The sequence below is a fragment of the Carettochelys insculpta genome, chromosome 16, assembly GCF_033958435.1.
Source record: "Carettochelys insculpta isolate YL-2023 chromosome 16, ASM3395843v1, whole genome shotgun sequence".
In the NCBI taxonomy this organism is placed as follows: Eukaryota; Metazoa; Chordata; order Testudines; family Carettochelyidae; genus Carettochelys; species Carettochelys insculpta.
Window position 1 is genome coordinate 18,698,105 of NC_134152.1, and position 24,743 is coordinate 18,722,847.

The 24,743-nt window shown below is 45.7% G+C and overlaps 1 protein-coding gene across 1 annotated transcript in view; it reads left to right on the forward strand.

The window, feature by feature from the left end:
• The first annotated feature begins 10,595 nt into the window (after positions 1-10,595).
• BMERB1 (bMERB domain containing 1) overlaps positions 10,596-24,743 on the forward strand; it is a 105,366-nt gene continuing 91,218 nt past the window's right edge. The window contains exon 1 of the mRNA XM_075010881.1: positions 10,596-10,854. Coding sequence (XP_074866982.1) covers positions 10,737-10,854 — 118 coding nt within the window. The 5' untranslated portion in view covers positions 10,596-10,736. The remainder of the gene's footprint in view (positions 10,855-24,743) is intronic.

The window sequence follows — 24,743 nt, forward strand, 5'->3', positions numbered from 1 at the left end:
CCTCCTCTTGACTGGAACTCCCTCATTTTCATAAGCCCATATATTTAAACCCACCTCTGGAACCCCCACTCATGCAGCCAACGAAGTGGGTCTTGCCCACAAAAACTTATGCTCCAAAATATCTGTTAGTCTATACGGCGCCACAGGACTTCTTGTTGTTTTTGAAGAAACACTCATCCCTCACTATATGAGCACAATTGGTTCCCACCTTTCTGCTCATAGGTGAAAACTTGTAACAGGGACACTACATTTTTATTAAAATACACGTAAAAGTCTCTGATTGGTGAAGGAGTGGCAGCATGTGGCGCTGCTTTTGAAAGGTTAAGAGAACCTTGGGTGTTGGGGAGAAGTTCAAAGGCTGGGGGCAATTTGGGGCCATGAGTGGGAGGGAGGGTTAAAACCTGGTGGTGGGTAGGGTCCATGGGGCAGGTGGGGGGGTTAAGGCTGCTGCAGGTTGGGTGTGTGGTTGGTGGTGGGGGAGGTCAGGCTCTGGTGGGTTAGGTCTGCAGGGCTGGGGTGGGTAGGGTCAGGCTGCCACGGGCTGTGGGGCTGGTGGGGGCGGGTCAGGCTGCTGCGGAGCTGGTCTTTGGGTCCGGTGGGGCGTGTTGAGGCTGTTGCGGGCTGGGGCCATGGGCCCAGCAGTGGTCAGGCTGCTGGGGTTGGTTGGCGGGGTCGGTGGTGAGGGTTAATGCTGCCAGGGCTGATCTGCAGGGCAAGACGGGGTAAAGGCTGCTGCGAGTTGGGTTATGCTGCCACAGGGCTGGTCTGTGGGACTGGTTGGGGGGTCAGGCTGCTGGGGCTGGTTTGTGGGGCTGGTGGGGGTTAAGGCTGCTGCAGGCTGGGGCTGCGGGGCTGGCAGTGGTGAGGCTGCGGCAGCCAGTGCAGGGGGTTAAGGCTGCCGGGGCTGGTCTGGGGGCCGGGTGGGGGGTCAGGTTGCCACAGGTTGGGGTCATGGGGCAGGCAGCGGGGGGCATCAGAGTACGGTAGGTTGGAGCCACAGAGAGTAGGGTAAAGCTTGTAATAGCGGTGGGGCGGAGTTCACGCATCTAGTGAACTAAGGTAAGTATGTGTGTCCCTCGTTTAAGCGAATACTCATAAGTAAAGTACTCGTTTAACAAGGGATGAGTGTACAGACTAACTTGACTACCCCTCTGATAAATGTATTTATGCACTTAAAGGTGCAAATAGGCACCTACTCGGATTTTCAGAAGCACATTGCCCGTAACTCCCATAGGAACTCAGTCCTGCACAGTTCCCAATGGGAGTGGGCTTAGGAGCTTTGAAGTTTCCATTAGATGCCTGTCTGCATCTGTAGGTGCCTAAATAAATATTTTAAAAAATCTGGCCTTTAGACACTTATAAAAATCCTGAGAGATGTGGAGCACCTGCAGCTCCTACTGGCTCGGGAGTACTGGGGCTAGTTTGCATGACTCTACTGGTGCACAGGTAGGAGGTAATGTGGCTGGCTCAGAATGTGGCTGGATTTAGTGGCTCGCACAGGTTGTTGAGTGAGGGAATTACATATCCCTTAGATCAATGGGACTGTACAGCTCCACGTCCACTACTCAACCCCGTGAATAAATGGCAGAATTTGACAACTCACCAGGAGATTTGAAGATTGTAGCTGCTATTTCAAGAGAAGGAGATAAAAGAATAGGAAAGAAAAAGTAAGAAAGAACAGGGCATATCTATGGCATTGCATGGGTAAGATCACTCTCATATAGAATGTGGGGGGCTTGTCGTCATTTTTATTTTTGGTGGACCACCAACGAAATAAAATATCCTCCTTCTATGCCTCAGGGCCTATGAACATTTTTGAGCTCTTTGCATAAGATCTGCCCTTGTGATGAGGAAATGGATGTCCACATATAATTACCTTTAATTTTTAGACTTGTTAATGCCAATGCATGTTAACTCAGGCCCTAAGTGAGATTGCAGAGTGATGCTAGGTTGGCATGTTTTATGACTTTACAACAGATTTATCTATATATTAAAATTCAATACACTCTTAATTGTACACTTTTGTTAGAATTCAGCCCCACACAATGTTCTGTGAACAACTTGCAGGTGTGCCACAGTGGTGTAGCAACTACAGCAGATGTATATATTTTGTGTTATTAAAATAAAATACAATGTTACTGCTTCATTGTTACAATACCTAATTAAATTACTTCATTTTGGTTTTGCTGTATATGTTGCTGTTTGGATTTGGATTTGTTTCTTTTTGTTTTTGTTTTGGTGTGACTTTTTTTTGAAGAAAATTTTTATAGGTGTTCTGCATTAAAAGTATTATTGTTTAGTGTTCTGTGTCTCAAAAAGTTTAAGAAACACTGACTTAACATATCCTAGACCCTGTATCATTGCATAATTCAGGAATCTGTTTTACTGTATATCTATTACAATCCAAAGCTCATGTAAAAACTCTGCTGCAAGATAATGGCTCAGCTACATGACAAGGTGCTGAAATTGATCCAAAGATGTGAAAAAATGTGAATATTATATGGAGTTCATTACCATTACTAATTATAGTATGTCCAAATTGTGCAAGTCAAGGTAAAGTACACATGATTTGATGGCTTTTAGTATATTGCTGTAAAATTTGCAATCAAAGAGCAAAGTGTGAATGTAGCATGAGTTTACTAAGAAAAATGAGAAGTCAGGTATCTTTGTTATGGTCCCAAGTCCTGACAGATGGAATCTGTCATTAAGCCCCCACCAGTTTACTCAGAGGCCATGTCTACATGGGCAGCTTCTGTCGACCAAACTCGCCGAGCACTCTGTCGAGCGTTTGTTGTCAAAACTCAGCTGTTCAATCAGCAGTGTTATCCCTGTTCCCAATCAGGTATAACGCCTCTGTCGACAGTGTTTCACTGGTAGAGTGCCCATGTAGACATTTCTGTTGACAGAGAGGGCTTCCAGTTCCTCAGGCAGCCTGTTTGCAGAGCTTCCATTCTGTTGAGAGGGGCAGGCAGTCTAGCTGCTCTCTGCTGACGGAGCAGCTTGGTCTTTCTATCTGCTTTTGTGTGTAGATGTTGTCTGTCGACAGAGGCTGCCCATGGAGATGTGGCCAGACTGTTTCTGTTCTATCTCCCTGGACCTGTGTATGCCCTTGTAAATGGACTACCATTTTGTACTTCTAGGGGTCCTCTATTTTGTACTCTGTACTCTGACCTTTCACACAGCAGAATGGAATTTGAGTGAAGAGATGTTTTGAAAAGTGCTAGTGTGGCCTCTTTGTAACATTTGTAATCAGATATCATATGTAGCAGACTGGGACCCCTGGAGCCTGGGCAGAGGTAGGGCACAGGAGCAGGTGTGGGTGGGGATCTAGAGTCTGGGCACAAGGTAAGGTGCAGGAGTGGGGTGTGTGTGGAAGTAGGCTGTGGCAGGAAGGGGAAGGGGATTTGGGAGCATGCTTCCCTGGCACAGCTCCTACCTGGCAGAGGCACAGGTGGCTCCATGCTGCCCTGCATTTGCAGACATTACCTGCCTGTCACTCCCGTTGGCTGCAGTTCCCAGCCAAAGGGAGCAAAGGGGATGGAGCCTGCAGATGAACGCAGGTACAGAGCTTCCCTGCACTAGCTTTCCTGTGCTACTGTTCACCCAGCAGGGGGATGAAGGGGAATGGAAGCATACAGAGCCACTTCCTCTCCCACCCACATGCCTCCACTGCAAGGCAGAGCTTGCCACACATGGGCTTTAGCTGGTGCTCATACTCCATCCATGCAACAAGGTGCTGAGGCTTGTAAACTTACCATGGGTCTGGATCAAGGCAAGCTGGGGCCTAGGTCAGGCCTACGGCCCATAGTTTCCCCACCACCGCCTTACATGCAGGGATGTAATGGATGTACATGCCTGGCTTCATGTAGCTTCAGTTGCAAGTCGGAAAGTCTATGGGACAAATTCACATATGTAAGCATATACTTTTCCCCCAGAAAAACAAGTTTGGAAGCACAAAATGGTCCTGTACAAAATGAAGAAAACGTCCACTAAATCTTGGACATTTTTAATGTCTCTTGTCATTTTTCAAGAGAAGCTATATTTTAAATACAAGTAAATGAAAATAATAAAGAATTATTAATTACATGCTCAGTTTCACTAATTTATATACGTTAAATCCAGAGCTGTACCCCTTTAATATTTCACATTTCAAACATCAATTAAAAATCAAGATATCACAATAAGATGACATATAATTTAGAGAACATGAATGCACATATGTTCTAATTACCATCCTAAATTCAAGGAATTTCCTATTTCCCTTTAATATGCTCCTGAGGTGGAAGGCCTTGCCTTTAAACTACAGAGTGCTTTTCCAATCCTTGCAGAAATGTAAAACATCAGTGGGAAAGGAGTAACACTCCATCTATTTACTTGAATTATATATATTTAGGTTAGCCTAGAGTACATTAGAATTTTAGAGGAATAATTAATTTTTAGAAAAAACATGTAAAGATTTAAATAAAGCAGTGACAAGTCATGGTATGGGAAAGACTCACAATGAGAAAGTAATATCAGTACTGACATATGATATAAATTAATCTACTAGCCTCAACTCTGATTTATGCATCAGGATCTGCTAGAGCAGCAGTTCTCAAACCGTTGTATTGGTGGTAGTAACAGAGAGAAAGCCGTGCTAGTCTATATACTATAAAAACAAAAAAGCAGTAAAGTAGCACTTTAAAGGCTAACAAAATAATTTATTAGGTGAGCTTTCGTGGGACAGACCCACTTCTGCAGACCATAGCCATACCAGAACAGACTCAATACTTAAGGCATAGAGAACCAAAAATAGTAATCAAGGTTGACAATTTAGAAAAAAATTTATGAAAGTGAGCAAATCAGAGATTAATGCACAGCAAGCCTCAGAGGGTGACATTAAAATACATTTTAGAATATTTAATATTGTTATAAATGCTGGAGGCAAAGTGGGGCTTGGGAATGGAGACTGACAAGAAATAACCTCATGATTCCTCCCCCAGTCTGAGAACCTGTGTTCTAGAGCAGACTCCTGCATCCCTGTGGACTCCCTCTGTTGTGCAAAGGGGCAGAATCCATGCCTCTAAATGTTCTTTTTTTCATGACAGCACACAACTGAACATAGTTATAAACTGCAAAAAGATACTAAGCTGCTTCTTGCCCTTCTATTTTGAATTAGGATTTATATACTCTGAAGCAGTAAATTAGAAAGAAAATGTGATATGCACAATATCAGAAACAAAGACCAAGAGTCCTGATTTTTTATAGGGCAGTAACATGAATCAGTGACGTGGCTGGTTTCATATACGCGGGCAGGACCAAACTCTGTTATATCATGGGCGGCACTGAAGTGTTATATCCCAAGCTCCTTAAATAGTAAATGTGCCTGGGTGGAGAGCTCGTGGCATTATGGTGACAGAAGCTTATATGTAATGTTTAATGTGGTCTTTTTCACAGATCCAGTCCCCCACCCTATTGATTTCATCTATGCTATAGGTTCATCTGTACTGGGGGATCCGGTTACTGCACACTTGGATATGTCCCAGACTTCATGGACATGCTGGAAACACAGGCGGCTAGCTACATTCTGCACTATCAAACTGAATCATTGAGGGAGAAGTGATGGGATTGAAATTCAAGTGCCAGCTGGAGCAGGAATTATTTCATGTAAACTGTACTGTATTGTGTTTTAGAAAATAATGCTGTAAAGTTCCCTAGGGTGTTCGTATATTAAAGACTCTTTAGCATGGTTTGGCCACCAAGTTGCTCAGGAAAAAAAAGATCCCTGGCCAAGCTGACTAAGGCACTAGCTAGAATTGTGCTAGCATCAACAACTATTGATACTATGGTTTCAACTCTAATATAGACAGGCTCTAAAAAGCTTGATAAAGTTAAAAACAAAAAATACAACCTGCTGGCCTCCTTCTATAGGAAATTAAAATCAGGCATTGAAGTGTATGGCATACATGAATAAAAGCAAGAGATTAAATCATTTTCCACATAATTCACCTTATCTCATGTTACTTTACTGGATCAAAGTTGCAGATGTTAGTTTTAATAATGAGTAAGTAGAAACCTTTGCAGAAGTTTAACCATTATTCTTATGATGTTAGAATGACAGCACTATGACAGAGAACAGCAACCCTACTTCTTCCTTCCATTGTGGCCAGTAAGTAGCCAGATCTGGCCCTTGGAGATGACCATTGGTGTAATCAGACTGCTAAAATAATACAGACCTTCCTCCTTCTCTCCATTGTGTGTGTCATAAGGCCTATGAGGAGAGCTTTCCTAGGGGAAGGGAAAAGACAAAAGTCCTGCTGTGATTTGGCTATACAGAAGTTGATTGGGAACCGCTACAGCTGAGTGCATATCATAGTAGCCCTCTGGCTGCTCTGACTTTCACTAACGTTCTCATCAACCCACAGCCAGCACAGAATCTGTTATCCCATAAAGGGGCCATGAAGCTCTTTTCCCCCTTGCCTTATGAGCTGCTTTGAGCTATAGCTCAGAACTGATGCTAATGCATTTGGGATACACACCCAGGGTAATACTAGTTTTAGATTCGGTTTCAAGGTGAAACCTACAGCAGCTTAAATATGTTCCAAAATGAAAGTGCCTATTGAAACAAGAATTTTAAAAGATGTTAAATAGGCCAACCATGAAACAAATGTGGACCACTTTTCTACTGAATCTCACTACATTCACCCGAACAGCAAGTTTCTCATAGTACCCACCTGTGAGACTGGGAAATTAGAGGCAGGCTATTCCTTCCTGTGGGAAAAAATACCTCAAAGAATAAAATCAAAACAAAAAAGCAGTCCAGTAGCACTTGAAAGGCTAACAAAATAATTTATTAGGTGAGGTGCTTTTGTGGGACAAGACCTACTTCTTCAGATCATAGCCATACCAGAACAGACTCAATATTTAAGGCACAGAGAACCAAAAATAGTAATCAAGGTTGACAAATCAGAAAAATATTATCAAGGTGAGCAAATCTGAGAGTAGAGGGCAGAAGAGGCAGCTGGAGTCAACCTTGATTACTATTTTTGGTTCTCTGTGCCTTAAATATTGAGTCTGTTCTGGTCTGGCTATGATCTGAAGAAGTGGGTCTGTCACACGAAAGCTCATCACCTAATAAATTATTTTGTTAGTCTTTAAAATGCTACTAGACTGCTTTTTTGTTTTGATAGTATATAGACTAGCACAGCTATCTCTCTGTTACTATTCAAAGAATAAAACACTTCTACATTGTTGTGAGGTCTCACAGTAGTTTTTCTGCTGTACCATCTCTTCACTGAGCTGAGATTGAAACCTGTGGAAAGAACAAGGTCCTTAGTACTCATGTAAACAGGGGATTTGTATTCTGTGGGAGCCACAAGCAAAAAACCCCAAACCTATAGACACAAGACAATTTATGTGAAGCCCAAGATTCATCATACACATCTTCTTCTACTCTGATTCACGTGCTGTGCTGCCATTGCCTGAATAAAGAGTAAACATCCTGTATAGTGTTTGTCTGCTGCAGGACATCATTGGTATGCATTGGAAGGCAAGGGGGAAATAGATTGGTACATGCAAAAATGGTTCAGTTTCACATGACTAGCTGTAGCATCTGATGACATTACTTGATCATAGAATCATAGAACAATAGAGCTGGAAGAGGCCTAAAAAAGCCATGGAGTCCAGCCCCCTGCTCTAAGCGGGACCAAACCCATCAGATCATCCCTGCCAGGGCTTTGTCGAGGGGAGACTTAAACACCTCTCATTGTGAGAACAGGTAGAAAACTAAAGCAGTCATGTGGTCTAATTTCATGAGAGAAATGTAAATCAGGCCTGAAGGACATATGTATGTATTTTTCTACATCTCAGACTTCTCAATAAGTGGAATGAACTGTGATTTGCATAGTTAGTTTCCCCATGATTCATTCAGTAAAATAAAACAAACGGTGTGGGTGTGAGGGCGAATACCTTTCTGCAGGGCACTCAAGGACATCATTACCAGCAGAAAAATTCCTTCCACCACAAATGAGGCCACGCTACAACAGCAAAAATGCTAGAATATAAGCAACTTTACTTCTTGTGAACTAAGACCTCAATCCTGCCAGTGCTTGTTGCACGTGAACTAATTTGAATTACTCAAATGTGTAACTGTTTGCAGGTTCAGGCTCTAATATTGTTACATAGATATATCAAGGGAAAGTAGGTGAAAACCCACTATCTGAATATGATTGACTGAAAGCCTCTGTCATCTACAGTTAATTTCTCAAAATATCTGATTTCTAGCTTCTCCTTTTTCCCCTCTCAGTCTAGCAAACTCATCTTAAAATATTTGGTTATTTTCCTAGATTTTCCCCATCTCATAAATGAAGCTTTTGGATTGCAGTTGTGAAAAGCACCTAAGGGCCAGATTAAACCCATATGAGGCCCAGATGCACCCACATGGCAGCCCTCCTCCTCCTTCAGCCTCTACTTCCTTGTCCAAACCTGGCCCCTACCCCAGACAGGCTTTTGCCTTCCTCCCACTTCTCTGCTCTTCATTCCCTCAAGTGAGTCAATAACCCACCTCAACAGGCAATCAAGCAGTCACTCAATCAGCTGTGCACTGTGCTGCCACCTGCTACATTGCTTCTGACTCACATTTCTGGCTAGGCTCCTGCTCACGAAGGGCCGAAATCTGTCAGGACTCAGCATTTTGTAGTCACTGAGAGCACTTCCAGAAAGTCAGGAACCCAAAATAGTCCCAGCAAATCTCCACCAAACGCAGATTAGAAGGAAGGAGCCAGGTGTCCTGCCAGCCTTCTAAAACATTGGCCAAGTAATTCTATTCATTCAGTGAAAAGCAGAAATGTAACTAGAGAGATTCAGTGCTACAATTTTGAATTTTGCTTTTCCTGTGCAGGTTCCCCACCCCCAATTAAAAATAGCTCCCCCAGTGTTGACCTCAAAAACCCCAACATCATTTTTTTGAAATCCCTTCCACACTCTTTCTACATCCCACCAAAACAAAAAAGCAGTCAGGTAGCACTTGAAAGACTAACAAAATAATTCATTAGGTGATGAGCATTCATGGGACAGACCCACTTCTTCAGATCATTCAAAGCTTCCATAGCACTTTGCTACCTTATTAATTACCCCCAAGCTACAGATAAGAAGCCCAGACAGACAGGGCATAGTTAATTAACTCGCTCATTGTCACCCAGCAATTCAGTAACAGAGTGAGGGCCACAGCCTACATCTGCTGCTGTGATGTCATGATCTGGAGGAGTGGGTCTGTCCCACGAAAGTTCATCACCTTTTTGTGTTAGTCTTTAAAGTGCTACAGGGCTGCTTTTTTGTTTTGGTAGAATACAGACTAACCAGCTATCTCTCTGTCACTTTTCTACATCCTGTAATTGAAACAAAGCATTCAGAGTGACTGGAAATCCATGGATTGTGATGAGCCGGGCACTTGATTTCTCAGCTTTTTTTTACCTATGTTTAAAAGGAGACACAATATGGATCAGTGGTTAAAACACTGACATGACAGCAGTAGATATATTTAGTGGCCCTCACCTTATTACTGAATTGCTGGGTGACACTGGGCGAGTTAATTAACTATGCTTGGTCTGTCTGGGCTTCTTATCTGTAGATTGTAGGTAATTAATAAGGCAGTAAAGTGCTGTGGAAGCTTTTAATGAAAGGCGCTACGTAATGGAAAGAGACACGTTATTATACGATTTTACCCACTTGCCGCCACATAAAATAAAACCAATAATTGCCCCAGTTGGAAATTAGCTTCCTGCAGAGTCTGTTCCTTCTCTCCCAAACCCGGGGAGCTGCACCGACTGAAGGCGCACGCTAATGAGAAACGCAAAGCCCCGTCCTTCGCTTGGGCGCCACCCAGCGGCGTTTGCTGGAAGCGGCGCAGTCAAGCCGGGAGGTCTGTCCGAGGCTGTTGAAACGCGCCTGGGAGGCGGGATGCGCCGGGAAAGCGGCGCCCGGCTCGCCTCTCCCGGGCGTTGCTGCGCCGCAACATGCCCACGAGGCGCTCAGCGCTGCGCAGGGCGCAACCCGAATAACCCTCGGCGCAAGGTTTCCTGAACCCGGAGTCCAGGGTCACAGAAACCTGCCCGAGCTCCGGTTCCCCGTGGCGCCCCGCCGCGCGTTCCAGAGGGACTGAAAACGGAGCAGGCCCCGCCCCCAGCTGCCTGCCACCGCTCAGGCGCGGACTTGGGCATGACCAGCAGGTGCCGGAGAAGGCGGTTAAGCTGCCCCCCCCACCCCGCACAGGCGGAGGAGCGCTGGGTACCGGGGGAGAGCAGCGTGGGGGAGGAGTCAGGCGCTGGCACCACAGCGATGGGCTCGGGAGGGATGTCCCTTGTGGGCGGGAAGCGACCTCCTCCCTCTGCGCTTGGGGGTTGGGATATTCAGGCAAGGGGCTTCTGCCTTTGCGTACCTGCCTGTGAAGTGCCCCCCCCCAAGCCCCTGGCAGAATCCCAGCCAGGGCCCTCCTCTTCCCCCCTCCCCCGGCATGTTTCCCCCCCTTCTCCCTTGCTCTCTGCCCGCGCTTCTGTAGACAGCATCCTCGCACTGAGCATGTGCGCTGCATCCCTACCGCCCCCCCCCCCCGCCCCGGGTACCCGCTCGGCGACAAGGTGCAGTGAGCTCAGCAGCGCCTTCCAGTCCAGCCCGGGGAAGGGCTGCGCCGAGCCCTGCCTCCCTGCTAGGATGGAGTAAGCAGGGGAGCCCCAGGCACACCGCCTGCCCGGGCAGCAGCCATGCACTCGGGCGTGGAGTTAACCAGAGCCCTCTCGGCCAGCATGGAGGCGGAGAAGCCAATGAGACGCTACGGGGCAGTGGAGGAGACGGAGTGGAACGCCGAGGGGCTGGGGAGAAGTAAGTGCTCCGGGTCCTCAGTGCCCAGGGTGAAAGCGCCGAGCTCCGGTTCCTTTCCGGCTCCTGCATCAGCGCTTTAAACCGCGGGGTGGGGATGGAGGGAGGAAAGGGGGGACCATAGCCGTTTAAAGGGACATTCTGTCTGAGACTGCGCTCAGTCAGCACCGGATAGTGACCTGATCCCCCCGAGCTTAGATCTGCCTACATGCAATGGAGCAACGTGGTCTTGGGAGCAGCCTTTGCTTTGTTTGGGCTGGAGATGGGTTGTGTGACCATTTTGCACTCTGAGGCTGATGGGCGCCTCTGCTGTCTGAACTGGGTTGAGTTCAAGACAAAGGTCTTTCCTTCCCTGACCCTAAGAATGGATGGGGACCCTGGGGCTGGATTTGTGCGAGGGCCACTCAAGTCACTTTGTTGTTTCATTGAAAAATGGATCGCTCAGCTCAATGAAGTGTGGAGAGGTTACTTGTGTTGGAGGTTGTGGGATGGGAAAGGATAATTGGGACATTTGTTTTCCTCTGTTGTGTATAAGATGTGATTTAATAAACGGCATTTAACAAATATTGGCAGCATTGTATAGGCTTCATGTTTGAGAGACACAAATGACATCCAATCCACATTACTCATTCCTGTGTTCAGCTGGAGGGTACTGAAATGCTGTGCTTCATTCAGTTGTATAATAATGAATGTACTGGATCTATTGGCTTAATAAAAGCCCTTTGGTGCAAGAGTGCTCTTCAGTGAAATCAATGTTTTTCAGAATGCAACAGCTGACGCATCCACACTGAAGTGCTGATGACAAGAATAGGTATAGAGATAAATGCTATCAATGCAAGTTATCAGCACTCCTGACTGTCCCAATACTGTAAGTGTTACTCTTTTGGTGGCAGGGCCATTCCCACTGCAACTTGATAAACTTGTAAATTCCTTCCCATTTTCTAAGTAGCTAATTGTGGCTAACATTGAAAAGGAAGTCATGGAGAAGCTGCGTGTTCATTGCAGGACAAAGTATATGATACGTTTTAGGAAAGGTTCTGTTTGGGCTCTGTGGAAAATGCTTTGCACATTGTCTGCAATAACTTCTTTGCCTAGACAGGTCGTGGGTCATATTTGTTGGGCTCCTAAATCTGTCATCCTCTTTTTTGATATTATGCACCATGATGTTTTTCTAGAATATTTTTAACATTTCTGATTTGCAGCAACACTGAATCATGCTTTATCCACTGTTTTCTGCTTTGCTCAAGTTTCTAAGATATTGCAGTGTTCCATGGGGCTGTGTGCGGAGTTCATGCTTTACCTCTGGTTTCAGTTTTCCAGGAATATGTTATCATAGATCATATGCTGATGACAGTGAAATCTAACTCTCCCACGCGCCTGATGTTTCAGTTGCAGTACTGGTTTTGTTGCCGTGCTTGGCATAGGTTCAAGGGCTGAACGGCCCAACAATTTCCAAAACTGAGCTAAACTAGACTGAAGTTATGTTGGTTGGCTCATGCACATGCAACAGTGTCTGCTGCTTCTGTGGCATAGAATATACTTGTGCTCTTATCCTTGTTTCTAAAAATAAGACTGTTGGTATTGTTTTGAGTTAGATCTTGAATGTTAATGACCATGTAGCATCTTATAATAATGACAATAATTTGCGTTTATATGGTAGCTTTCACCCAAAGTCCACAAAGACCTATATTGCTACCATTCCAGGATCACCGCACAGTAAGCTCAAGCTTAGAGAGGTCACGGGTATGGTTTTGAGAACTGCTGATCGCTTATGACTCACACTAAATAGCAATTTGAAGTCACAGAGAGAGTAATTGGTAGGCTGGAATAGAACCCAGGTGTCTTGACTTACCTGTCCAGATGCTAGCCAGTGGAGCTCCACTGCTTCTCGCTAGCCCCAGTTTAACTGAGGACTTCTTTTAAAAAATCACTTGAGGTTACATTACAGTTTATATATCAGAGAAAAGCACTAGTCTGTTCTCCAGTCGGTTTGAGTACTATTATGAGGTTTTACTATTTGAATAATTAATCTCTTGGTTCATAGGCTTCAACTTACTTAAACACTATGGAGAGGCTATTTACAGTAGCTGTTCAAAATGAAGCATTACACATCTTTCCTTCTCTGATGCCTTCACTGACACCTAATTAGGCTTTTACATTGATTTTAAAATCTTATTTTTGACCTTATGAGGTGATTCCAAGCACTTTGGTGCAGAAAACGGTGTCAGAAGTGCTCTCCAAAAGATGTGGTAAGCAAAAGGTAGTAAAGCGTTAGGACAGAGTTTCTCCTTCCAGTGCCACAAATTGAAATTTAATCATAGAATCATAGAACGCTAGGACTGTTAGGGACCTTGAGAGGTCATCGTGTCCAACCACCTAACCTCATGGCAGGACCAAGTACTGTCTAGACCATCCCTGCTGCACATTTATCTAACCTGTTCTTAAATATCTCCAGAGATGGAGATTCCACAACCTCCCTAGGCAATTTATTCCAGTGTTTGACCACCCTGACAGTTAGGAACTTTTTCCTAATGTCCAACCTAAACTTCCCTTGCTGCAGTTTAAGCCCACTGCTTCTTGTTCCATCCTCAGAAGCCAAGAAGAACAAGTCTTCTCCCTCCTCCTTATGACACCCTTTTAGATACCTGAAAACCGCTATCATGTCCCCTCTTAATCTTCTTTTTTCTAAACTAAACAAGCCCAATTCTTTCATCCTTTATTCATAAGTCACGTTCTCTAGACTTTTGATCATTCTCGTTGCTCTTTTCTGGACCCTTTCCAATTTCTCCACATCTTTCGTGGAATGTGGTGCCCAGAACTGGACACAATACTCCAGTTGGGGCCTACCCAGTGCAGAGTAGAGTGGAAGAATGATTTCTTGTGTCTTGTTCACAACACACCTGTTAATGCATCCCAGAATCACGTTTGATTTTTTTTGCAACAGCATCACACTGTTGACTCATATTTAACTTGTGGTCCGCTATAACCCCTAGATCCCTTTCTGCCATACTCCTTCCTAGACAGTCGCTTCCCATTCTGTATGTGTGAAACTGATTGTTCCTTCCTAAGTGGAGCACTTTGCATTTGTCTTTATTAAAGATATTATTGATATCACAGTTTGAACGTGCAAAGTATTTATTTTAAATAAAATAATAATAATTAATAATTAAAGAAAATAAGAAGCTCAGTCTAACCATACGGAGTTTCCCTCCCTTGTTTCTTGTTTGTGTCATTTGTTTGCTGCATTGTGTCACAACTGAGATCATGAACTTTTCAGGGCCAAGACAATCACTGTGTTACCTGTCTTTCCAGTGCCTATCACAATAGAGTCTAGACACAACTGCAACACAAACAAATAGTCACAATCACGTAATATACATATGTTTTAAAGTTACTTGATAGTGTAGATAATGTGGGTGAAAAAGATGGAAGCCAATATAATGGAAGCCAGGTGGTTTCCACTTAACTGTTAAAGGAGAAGGAACTCTTTGCTGATATACATCAAATTCAAAATTAGAAAGACTTATTGGTTGTATCAGAGATTTGTTACTTTTAGGGCAATTAAGTGTAACACTTGGGAAATCCTATTCTACAACAGTCACTTTTAGCCTGATCCTCCCTGATGCTACACTGGTTTACACTAGCTCATATGTCTCAAGCAATTTTGTTGTAAGGTGTGTTTTCTAAAAGGTTCATGAGGCACTGAGCATGTTAACTCACACGTGGGTGAAATTTCTGAAGCGAGAAGAAAAGAAAGTAGCAATCCTTATGCATGGGTGGAGCAGCTTGGGCACTTTTTATGCTCAACTATAAAATACGTTGACTCGTTCGTGGACAGATAAGTATCTTATAATCCAACACATAGTAATAATAATAATATCCAACACGTAATAATAGTTTGGTGACAACTTTCTGTATAAGTGATCTTTGCAATATATCTTTGGAAAGGCTTCACTGAAACAGAGACATAAATGTACCTCTTGGTCATCATCAGCATACACACAACTTCATTTGGAATCAACTGTATTGGTTTCACTAGGGTTATAGAATTTTGAGGGCAAATACTAAGATACCAATCCAATGAAGTAATCACACAGAGATGAATGAGTAGTACAGCATTCTACTGAGTCAAAGGTACATAGCTCTACTTTGGTCAGCACAAACAGGAACACATGCCAGGAGACTGCAATGGAAGACCTTTGCTGAAATTTAACATGAGAACCAAAAACAAATAGTCTGTTTTTTGCACACTTAAGATTTAGGAATTTGTATGTTATCCTTAATTTGATGGCAACGTCAGATGTAAGCTGCAGTAGTTAGTTCAAAAGTCCACCTTTTTGCTTAACTTTGACTAAGAATGGTGGGGTAGAAAAAAGGGATCAGATCCTCACTCAAGACAACTTGAAATTACCCTATCACATGGGGATCATCCAGTAGCATAAAGTCAGCTCTGCACCCCCAGTTCTTCCTTTGCATTCCCAAGATATGGGGTACATCATAGCTGTGCCGTTGTCAGGAAGCACTCAATCCATGCTAATGATCCTGGGCCATCAGAACAACCCTAGTGAATCCATACCTGGCATAAGTTACAACAGCCCTGTGGTTGCTCTAGTTTGTGCCTGGCATTGAATGCCACCTCTGCCGCCAGCCCTGCACTAGGCTTTAGCCCACTTGAGGATTTATTTCAGAATATTTAGTTGGTAAGTCTGTGAAAAGTTTATTGCCTTTTTTATCCAAAGGCTATGATGGCAGCTATTTGGACAAAGTAGTGTGTCTGATCTACACAGTGAAAACATGCACTATGTAGTACATGCACTCATTTTATAAGAGACTGCTAATGAAACATACAACTCCTTTTACTGTTGCCAGAAAATTCAAAATACTGGGGGACTAGATTGTTCAAATAATGGGAAATTAGAATCTTCCACATTTACATTACTGATTCAAAACCAGCTCATGTTAGTGATGCTGTTCTGTGCAGCAGGGAGAAGCTGAAACAACAGCTGAAGATTAGTATAGCACAGAGACATGATTGATTATGTCCCAGACTCTAGGCAGGCACTCTTTTCCCAGTTGGAGTGTTGGCAGGAAGTGGTTGTGCTCTAAGAGCTCCTACTCAAGTGCCATACCCCTAGATGTCATTCTTGACATGGGCCAATCCCCCTGGGTTGGTTAAGTCAGTTTTGCTAGTCCATTGTGGCCTCATCACAGAACAGAATCTTGTCTCAGAATGTTGAACATGACTTATTAATGTTTAATAATCCTTTGGACTATTTAAAAACATTGAAAAGCTGTAAGGATATGCACTTGGGCTACGTCTACACGTGAAGCCAACATCGAAATAGCTTATTTCAATGAATAACGTCTACACGTCCTCCAGGGCTGGCAACGTCGATGTTCAACTTCGACGTTGCGCGGCACCACGTCAAAATAGGCGCTGCGAGGGTACGTCTACACACCAAAGTAGCACACATCGAAATAAGGGTGCCAGGCACAGCTGCAGACAGGGTCACAGGGCGGACTCAACAGCAAGCCGCTCCCTTAAAGGGCCCCTCCCAGACACAGTTGCACTATACAACACAAGATACACAGAGCCTACAACTGGTTGCAGACCCTGTGCCTGCAGCATGGATCCCCAGCTGCCACAGCAGCAGCCAGAAGCCCAGGGCTAAGGGCTGCTGCCCACGGTGACCATAGAGCCCTGCAGGGGCTGGAGAGAGAGCATCTCTCAACCCCCCAGCTGATGGCCGCCATGGAGGACCCGGCAATTTCGATGTTGCGGGACGCGATCGTCTACATGGTCCCTACTTCGACGTTGAACGTCGAAGTAGGGCGCTATTCCTATCTCCTCATGAGGTTAGCGACTTCGACGTCTCGCCGCCTAACGTCGAAGTTAACTTCGAAATAGCGCCCGACGCGTGTAGCCGCGACGGGCGCTATTTCGAAGTTAGTGCCGCTACTTCGAAGTAGCGTGCACGTGTAGACACAGCTTTGGATTGCCAAGACAAAACCTACAACCTGAGACCAGTGCCCAAGTCCAGGAATTTATTACTCTTGTCAGTCTCTTTTAAGTTTGTGTTTTCAGGCTGGATACATATTTATGATTGTTGATGCTAATTAGATACTTATGTACATTAGACGGAAAGATAAATGACAATTCACTCCTAAATTTGTGTGTCAACTTCCTGAGATTCTTATGCTTTCATGGGTCTTTGCAGAAAAGTCAGACGCACATATACAGACAGACACAGAATTTTGGACCCAGGCCTGCATCATACATGCCTTCTGTGATTTCTGACTTCACTGGGAATTGAGAGTGGTCAGCACCTTCCTGAATTGGCTCTATGCTTATAGAAAATAAACAGATGGATTTGTGTGGACTCTACATAGCGGAATAAACTCAACTGAAGTCTTCTGCAGAGGTCAAAAACCAAACCAAACCCATGGCTTAATTCAAACCAGCAGCCGGAGAGTGAGACTTTACTGGCCCAGACACTACAACTTATTATTATTAATTAGTATTATTTAATAATAAACTTCATTGTATAGTTATACAAGTCCAAAGGTTTTAAACCATTTAGTACAGATGTCAAAAACACACTTAATCGTAAACGGATGAATCATGAGCCAAAGGCATAAAGAACAGAGGAAACAACGTAGAGAAGAGTTTTAAAGGCATTAATGGGAGTTAAAAAAAATCCAACTTTCATTGATTTTCAGTGGAAGAGGTCCTCTATCTAGGCTGCTCTTTGTGCTGCTCAAAATCTGGCCTGTATGTGTGTAGTGTGCACCCACATTTCTAAACATAACACTGTTGTAAGGTGACTATGAGGTATATACACAAAGCATTCCTTCCTGGGACAAAAGTCTCAGAGGGAAAGCCATGTTCATCTGTATCTGTAAAAACAAGGAGTCCTGTAGCACCTTATAGACTAATGGATTCATTAGGGTATCAGCTTTTGTGGGTAAAACACACTTCATCAGATGAACTGAAGTGGAAATACAAAGGCAGGTATATGTAAGAAAATTGCTGCAAAGGAAAGAAGTTGCTATCCATTGTAAATTAGGGTGCTCCATCAAAGTGATTGTGGCCATTCAATGTAGCTAATGGGGAGATATGGATATGCAGCAAGGGGAAGTCACCTCTGTAGAGTGTTAACTAATTTAGAGTCTTATCTAGGCCTAATTGTCCAGTTTTGAATTAGCAACTGAGCTCCAATTCAGCTGTTTCCCTTTGTATAGGAGTTCTGATTTTTCTTTTTTTTTTGTAGATGGATGGCTACTTTTAAATCCTTTGCTGTATGTCTGGGGAGGTTAATGTGTTCCCCTACAGGTTTATGTGCATTCCCTTTCTTCATGTCTGATTTGTGCATGTTTATCCTTTGGTGCAGAGACTGATTTGTCCAGTGTAAAAGGCAGAGGGGCATTGCTGGCACTTGGGGGCATACATCACATTAGTGGATGTGCAGGGTACAGCAGGGCTTTCCAGATATGTGGACTCTCTTCTCAGACCCTATGCCACCAGCACTCCTATCTTCCACTGACTTCCTGAGGAAATTACAGCATATCAGTAATCTGTCTGAAAATACCACCCTGGCCACCATGGATGTAGAAGCTCTCTACACCAATATTCCACATGAAGGACAGACTATTAGCTGTCAGGAACAGTATCCCCAGTGTGATGCCATGGCACAGCTAATGGCTGAACTATGTGACTTTGTACTCATCCACAACCATTTCTGAATAGTAACAGAGAAGGAGCCGTGTTAGTCTGTATACTATCAAAACAAAAAAGCAGTCAAGTAGCACTTTGAAGACTAACAAGATAATTTATTAGGTGAGCTTTCATGGGACAGACCCACTTCTTCAGATCATATTGAGTCTGTTCTGGTATGGCTATGGTCTGCAGAAGTGGCTCTATCCCACGAAAGCTCACCTAATAAATTATCTTGTTAGTCTTTAAAGTACTACTTGACTGCTTTTTTGTTTTGACAACCATTTCTGCTATGGATAAAATCTATACCTTCAAGTCAGTGGCACTGCTGGGGTACCCCTATGGCCGCATAGTATATCAACATTTTCATGGTTTCCTTGAACAATACTTCCTCAGCACCCCTCCCCCTAACAATCCTCCTCTACTTATGCTACATTGATGACCCATGGGAAGGATATCCTTGAAGAATTCCACTGTGATTTCAACAGTTTCCACCCCACCATCAACCTGAGACTAGACCAGTCCACACGAGAGATTTACTTCTTTGCACCATGTGTAAGGCTGGAAAGAACCTTGAGAAGTCATCTAATCAATCACCTGGCACTGAGAAAGGATGATTGTCATTTATACGTATGCAAAGTAATTATAATAAACCCCTAACAAATTCAAATGGTAGCATTTTACGTTCACTTTACACAGCAGTAAGTGACTACATAAAGTATGAGGCAGTGAGGAGTCAGGACCCCAAAAGGTGGCGAAAAAGATAAAGTGTAAGAAGAATAGAAAATCCACAAGAAAAGAGATTGCTGATAAACTAGCATTTAAAGCAACAGTGTGAAAGAAGTTAAAAACTAGCTTGAAATTCTAGATGTTAGATGGACTTTGTCCTCTTAACCAAACGGATTTAAAATTGGAAAAGATGCTTGCTTCATTAAAGAGGCAGTGTTCTCAATAGGATAGAGCAGACATGAATCCTGCTCATCACTCTGTTACAGACCTGCTGGCTAACATCGGGCAAGTCATTTCATTTTCTTGTGATACATTTTCCATGTCTATAAAATGGAGATAATGATGCTTTGTAAAGCACATGGAGATTACGGGTGAAAAGTTCAGCATTAAGACCTAAGCATTACTAACTGTCTATTGCAAGCAATATCATAGACAACACAATTCTGGGTTAGTCAGCGCCAACCTACTGGGAAAAGTGGGAAAGAATCTAAGCATGGCAATTAAATATCTCTTTAGGATATCTTCTGGTTTTATGAAGGTCTGAAGACAGGTTTTATAAAGACCAAGAAAGTAATTAAGATTCTGAGCATGTTTCTATTTTTAAAAGACCTTTACATTAATTTTTAAAGAAACCAGAGAAACCAAGAAAACAAATTTGCAGTGATAAAAGAGCAATAAGTGATCCTACTGCAGCAGACAATAACAACTTGTAGTCTATTTTGGCAGCTATTTTCTAACAGGCAATGAGACAGACATCAAAGGATGAATCCAAGATTATTATTGTCTCTGATTATTATAATTATTACCATTAACATATTCATATTGTAATCCTTCACTGAGGAACGTCAGCTTTTGTCTCCTCAGTGCAGTAAAGACAATTAATTTTATCCTTTCCAAAGGATGGAACCTATTCCAGCTGAAGTCAATAGCAAAGCTCTCACTGGTATCAGTAGGCACAGGAGTGGGCCCTAAAATTCTGCTGTGTGAACATTTCTACAAATGACTGATGGCTTTAAGCAGAAACAGGTGACTCTGCTTGTATTTCTGGCACAACTGCAGATGCTTTTATTTATCTGAATTCTCTTCCTGTATTCATTTCTACCTATATTAGGCCCAGCAGAATCTTCCTTGCCTGCAGCACATTGCATACGTGTGGGGAAATAATACCTAAAAGTCCCCACAAGACCAAGCCTGTGCTGTGCGTAGCTCTCAAAGAGGAGATGTTTTCCTACCTCAAAGAGAAGGCAGTAGCATGACAGTTACAGAGGTCAGAGCACTTGAAGATTTGCATAATGACGAGTTCCCAGGCCAGCAGCTTCTATGATACCCACACAGGTATCACCATCTCCCCAGTAGTCGGGCTCTTTCCTCTACAGCTGTGGACTACTTGCAGCTGCAGAGATACGGTGACTAGACATCCTGTTTTTAAAGGGACTGTCCCATATTTAAGCCCTCCTGCAGGTGTCCTGACTTTTTTCGTAAAAATGGGCAAATTGTCCCAGATTTCCTATCTCCACCCCATCAGCATTGGTAGGTCCTGATGCTGGCTGCCCTGCTTGCCAGTTTCCTGTCAACCAGTAGGGCATGGGAAGGTCCAGTGTCCAATGATGGCGGTGGGAGTGCAAGATTGGTGGGGCGCAGTGCTGCAGCCTGTGGTGCCAATTGCTCCCCCCACTCCTTGGTCAGCACAACACCTACTCTCTGCCAGCTCTTGGCTAGTAGAGCCTCACCTCTTGTCTATTGTGCTCCGTGGTGGCTGGTGAGTGGGGGTGTCTGTTAGGCAGCAGCCGGTTATGGGTCATCTCAGTTGCATCAGCCTTCCAGGTGCTCCTCCTTTTTGTGTCCTCTCCTGGCTTTGCCTCTTCAAAGCCCTGCTGCTCTTCCACATCCTCCCTGGTGGCGGGGTGCATCCCACTCCCAGAACTGTGCAGAGAACTATCCCCTGGTTGGAGCAGATTCCTTCCTTGGCCCGCTGCCTCTGGCTGGGAAAGTGCCCTGGAAAAGCCAAAGACCCTCCAGCCTGACCCTGCATGTGCCAAATCCCCACACAATACTGGCACAGGGAATCCTCTCTGCTCCTCAGCTAAGCTCTGGAGTAGGGGCAGGGTAGAAGAGAAAGTGATTTCCAGCCTGTTCATACCCCAACCCTGCAGGCTCCATAGTAGCCCCCATAGGCACGGGCTTAGGACCCGCCTTACACGTCTTCTGGCCTAAGACCTGCTCCTAGGGAGTGTGGGGCTTGTCTGTCCCCTAGGGACCCTCACATGCTGCACTACCTCTGTGGGTCAGGTCACTGCAGTCAGGTTCACTGGGCCCTGGTGCGCAAGGCATTATTGGGTCTTAACTGTCTCCTGCCTGCATGATAGCTGGGGAACAGGTGTGACGGAGTGGGGGATACCTGCGTGTATGTGAGTGGCTCACAGCGGGTGTGGGGCTCCTGCTGAGGGTAACCTTGATGACCAGGTAGCACCTTTGTACTGGAGACAAAGGAGGAGGTGGAGCCTGAGGGGTTTGAATTGGAACTGGGAGTTAGGAAGCAGTTAGTCTGGGCTGGGAGAGACAGAGACCAAGGAGGGGGCAAGGCCCCGGCTCTGGGGCCCCTCAGGGCCTCCTCTGTCCAACCTGGATTTGACTGGCTGTCTCTGCCTGCTGCACTGACTCCTCTGTATGATGCTGTGCCCTGTCGTCTAATAAACCCGCTGTTCTCCTGCTGCTTGAGAGTCACTCCTGCCTGCAGACGGGGTGCAGAGCTTGGGGAACCCCAAACCCCATCACAGTGGTGTCAGCAGTGGGATGTTCTGCACCCGGAGAATGGAGCATCCAGCAGTAAGTGATGGGGGCCCCGGAAGAAGAAGGGGGGCCTGTGAGACCCAGGTGTGCTGATGGGCAGTGAGGTGTAGTTCCGAGGTGGAGGGGCCTGCGGCCGAACCCGGGCAACTGCGGTCGTGGTCCTCGAGAGGGGGTGTCACACCCGAGGCGGGGTCACTCCTGGGAGTCCGTTGGAGTCAGTCCCAGAAGGTGGAGGGGCCGAGGGCCCAAACCCCAGGAACAAGTGACCCACGAGGAGGCTGACACGCTGAATGAGTTCTTCCCAAGACAGGGCGCTCATGGTCCTTGAGAATGGGTGTCACAGCGAAGAAGGGGTTCCACTGGGAGTCTGTTGGCGTCAGTCCCAGAGGGTAGAGGGGCCTACTGCCTAACCCCAGGGAGCTTGTGACCTGCAAGGAGCCTGGCACACTGAAGGGATTCTTCCAGGGATCGTGGGCTGCAGAGGGCATCAGCCTGAGAGCCTGCAACCACACTCAGCAACTCTGCTGTGAAGTGACAGCACCTGGAAACCGAATCGAGATTAAAGGAGCTGGACAAGGCAGCATGGATGTGCAGTGGCAGAGCTGAGGGTTAAGGGAACTCCTGCAGGGGTGAGCCCAGATTTGGGCAGAGAACCCTGGACTGCATGGAGCTCTGAACCGAGTGGCCTGCCACAGCCCAAGGAGGGAAGGAGTGATTCCAACCCATCATCTACTAGTGGCCAAGACAGACCTGCGAAGAGTTTTCCAGGCCTGGGCCGAGGAAGGTGCCTGTGTGTCTGTGCAGGAAAGCAGCTTGCCCACTGGGAATGGCAAGTTGTCTCGGAGAGAAGCTGCCTCACCTTCTGGGTGTGTGTCTCAGATTAGCCGGGGGGTTGGGACAAAGGAGAGAGTGTCTCTGATTGTCTGTCTGTGTTGAACAGCAGCAGCAGCCTGGGAAGAGAGCAGAGCCTGTGTTTGAAAAAGGTGCCAGCGAGGAAACTAGTCCATTGTCTGAGGAAGATGCCCCAGCCTGGGGTGGCTGGAGAGGGAACCACCAGGAAAGAGTATTCCAGGTGTGTCTCTGAATCCAGCCAGGGGGGCTGGAGCAGAGGGAATGGCTCTGGGTTGGGCAGTGGTATCCCTGATAAGGACACTGGTCCTTAGTGCAAGAAAGGTGCTTCTGCTTCTGGGGAAGTGAATCCTTTGTCTGAGCCTGCGGGGGCTCGAGATGGTGCTAAGATCCCAGAGGTGGATCTGAGTGCAGCTGAAGCCCAGGTGGGAGGTGGGCCTACCTCTGTCTTTCAGGGAGGATGATGCTTTAACTCGGTCTGATCCAGTTAGTATCATCAGGGAATCCCAAAGACCAGATGATTCTAGTACTTGTTCTTTGCCTGATGCTGAGGTGTTACTGGGAGGGGTGATAGGACTCTGTCCCACCACAGTCATCCTCTTGCCAGGACACAGGGGCTACGTCTACACGTGCACCCAACTTCGAAATAGCTTATTTCGATGTTGCGACATCGAAATAGACTATTTCGATGAATAACGTCTACACGTCCTCCAGGGCTGGCAACGTCGATGTTCAACTTCGACGTTGCTCAGCCCAACATCGAAATAGGCACAACGAGGGAACGTCTACACGCCAAAGTAGCACACATCGAAATAAGGGAGCCAGGCACAGCTGCAGACAGGGTCACGGGGCGGACTCAACAGCAAGTCGCTCCCTTAAAGGGCCCCTCCCAGACACGCTTTCATTAAACAGTGCAAGATACACAGAGCCAACAACTAGTTGCAGACCCTGTATATGCAGCACGGACCCCCAGCTGCAGCAGCAGCAGCCAGAAGCCCTGGGCTAAGGGCTGCTGCCCACGGTGACCACAGAGCCCCGCAAGGGCTGGAGAGAGAGTATCTCTCAACCCCCCAGCTGATGGCCGCCATGGAGGACCCTGCTATTTCGATGTTGCGGGACGCGGATCGTCTACACGTCCCTACTTCGATGTTGAACGTCGAAGTAGGGCGCTATTCCCATCCCCTCATGGGGTTAGCGACTTCGACGTCTCGCCGCCTAACGTCGATTTCAACTTCGAAATAGCGCCCAACACGTGTAGACGTGACGGGCGCTATTTCGAAGTTACTGCCGCTACTTCGAAGTAGCGTGCACGTGTAGACGCAGCTAGGAAGAGCAGACTGGCAGTGGAGTTATGCTGCCTGATGAAATTAAGGAGGCTGGCAGCAGAAGGGAGGAAAGGGATCCTAACCTTCTGTCTGGTGGTACTAGCTGTCTACCTGGAAGGGAATTATGTGGGAATCTGCCTGATGGGCCAGAAGTAATCCTGGGTGTAGGTGAACCCCAGGAGCTGGTTGTGGCTCAAGGGAGCAGTGCCCCTGTGGAGGCAGACAGGGGTGAGTTGTTGTTTGGGGGAGCTCTTGAGGAAGAGAATTTCCCTGAAACTTTTCCTGAGCAGTCTGTGGGGACTGCAGAAAATGGGAGTAAGGTGAAGGAGAGTGAACAGGAAAGGTGCATGCCTGTAAGCACCAGAGCCAGCCCTTTGCCTGGGGAGAATCTTGTTTCAGCTCCTGATGGCCAGGACCTGCCTGAGTGTGAAACCACTGGCTGTGCTCTGCAAGGGTCCAAAGCAGGCAGGGTAAAAGTTTCTCAG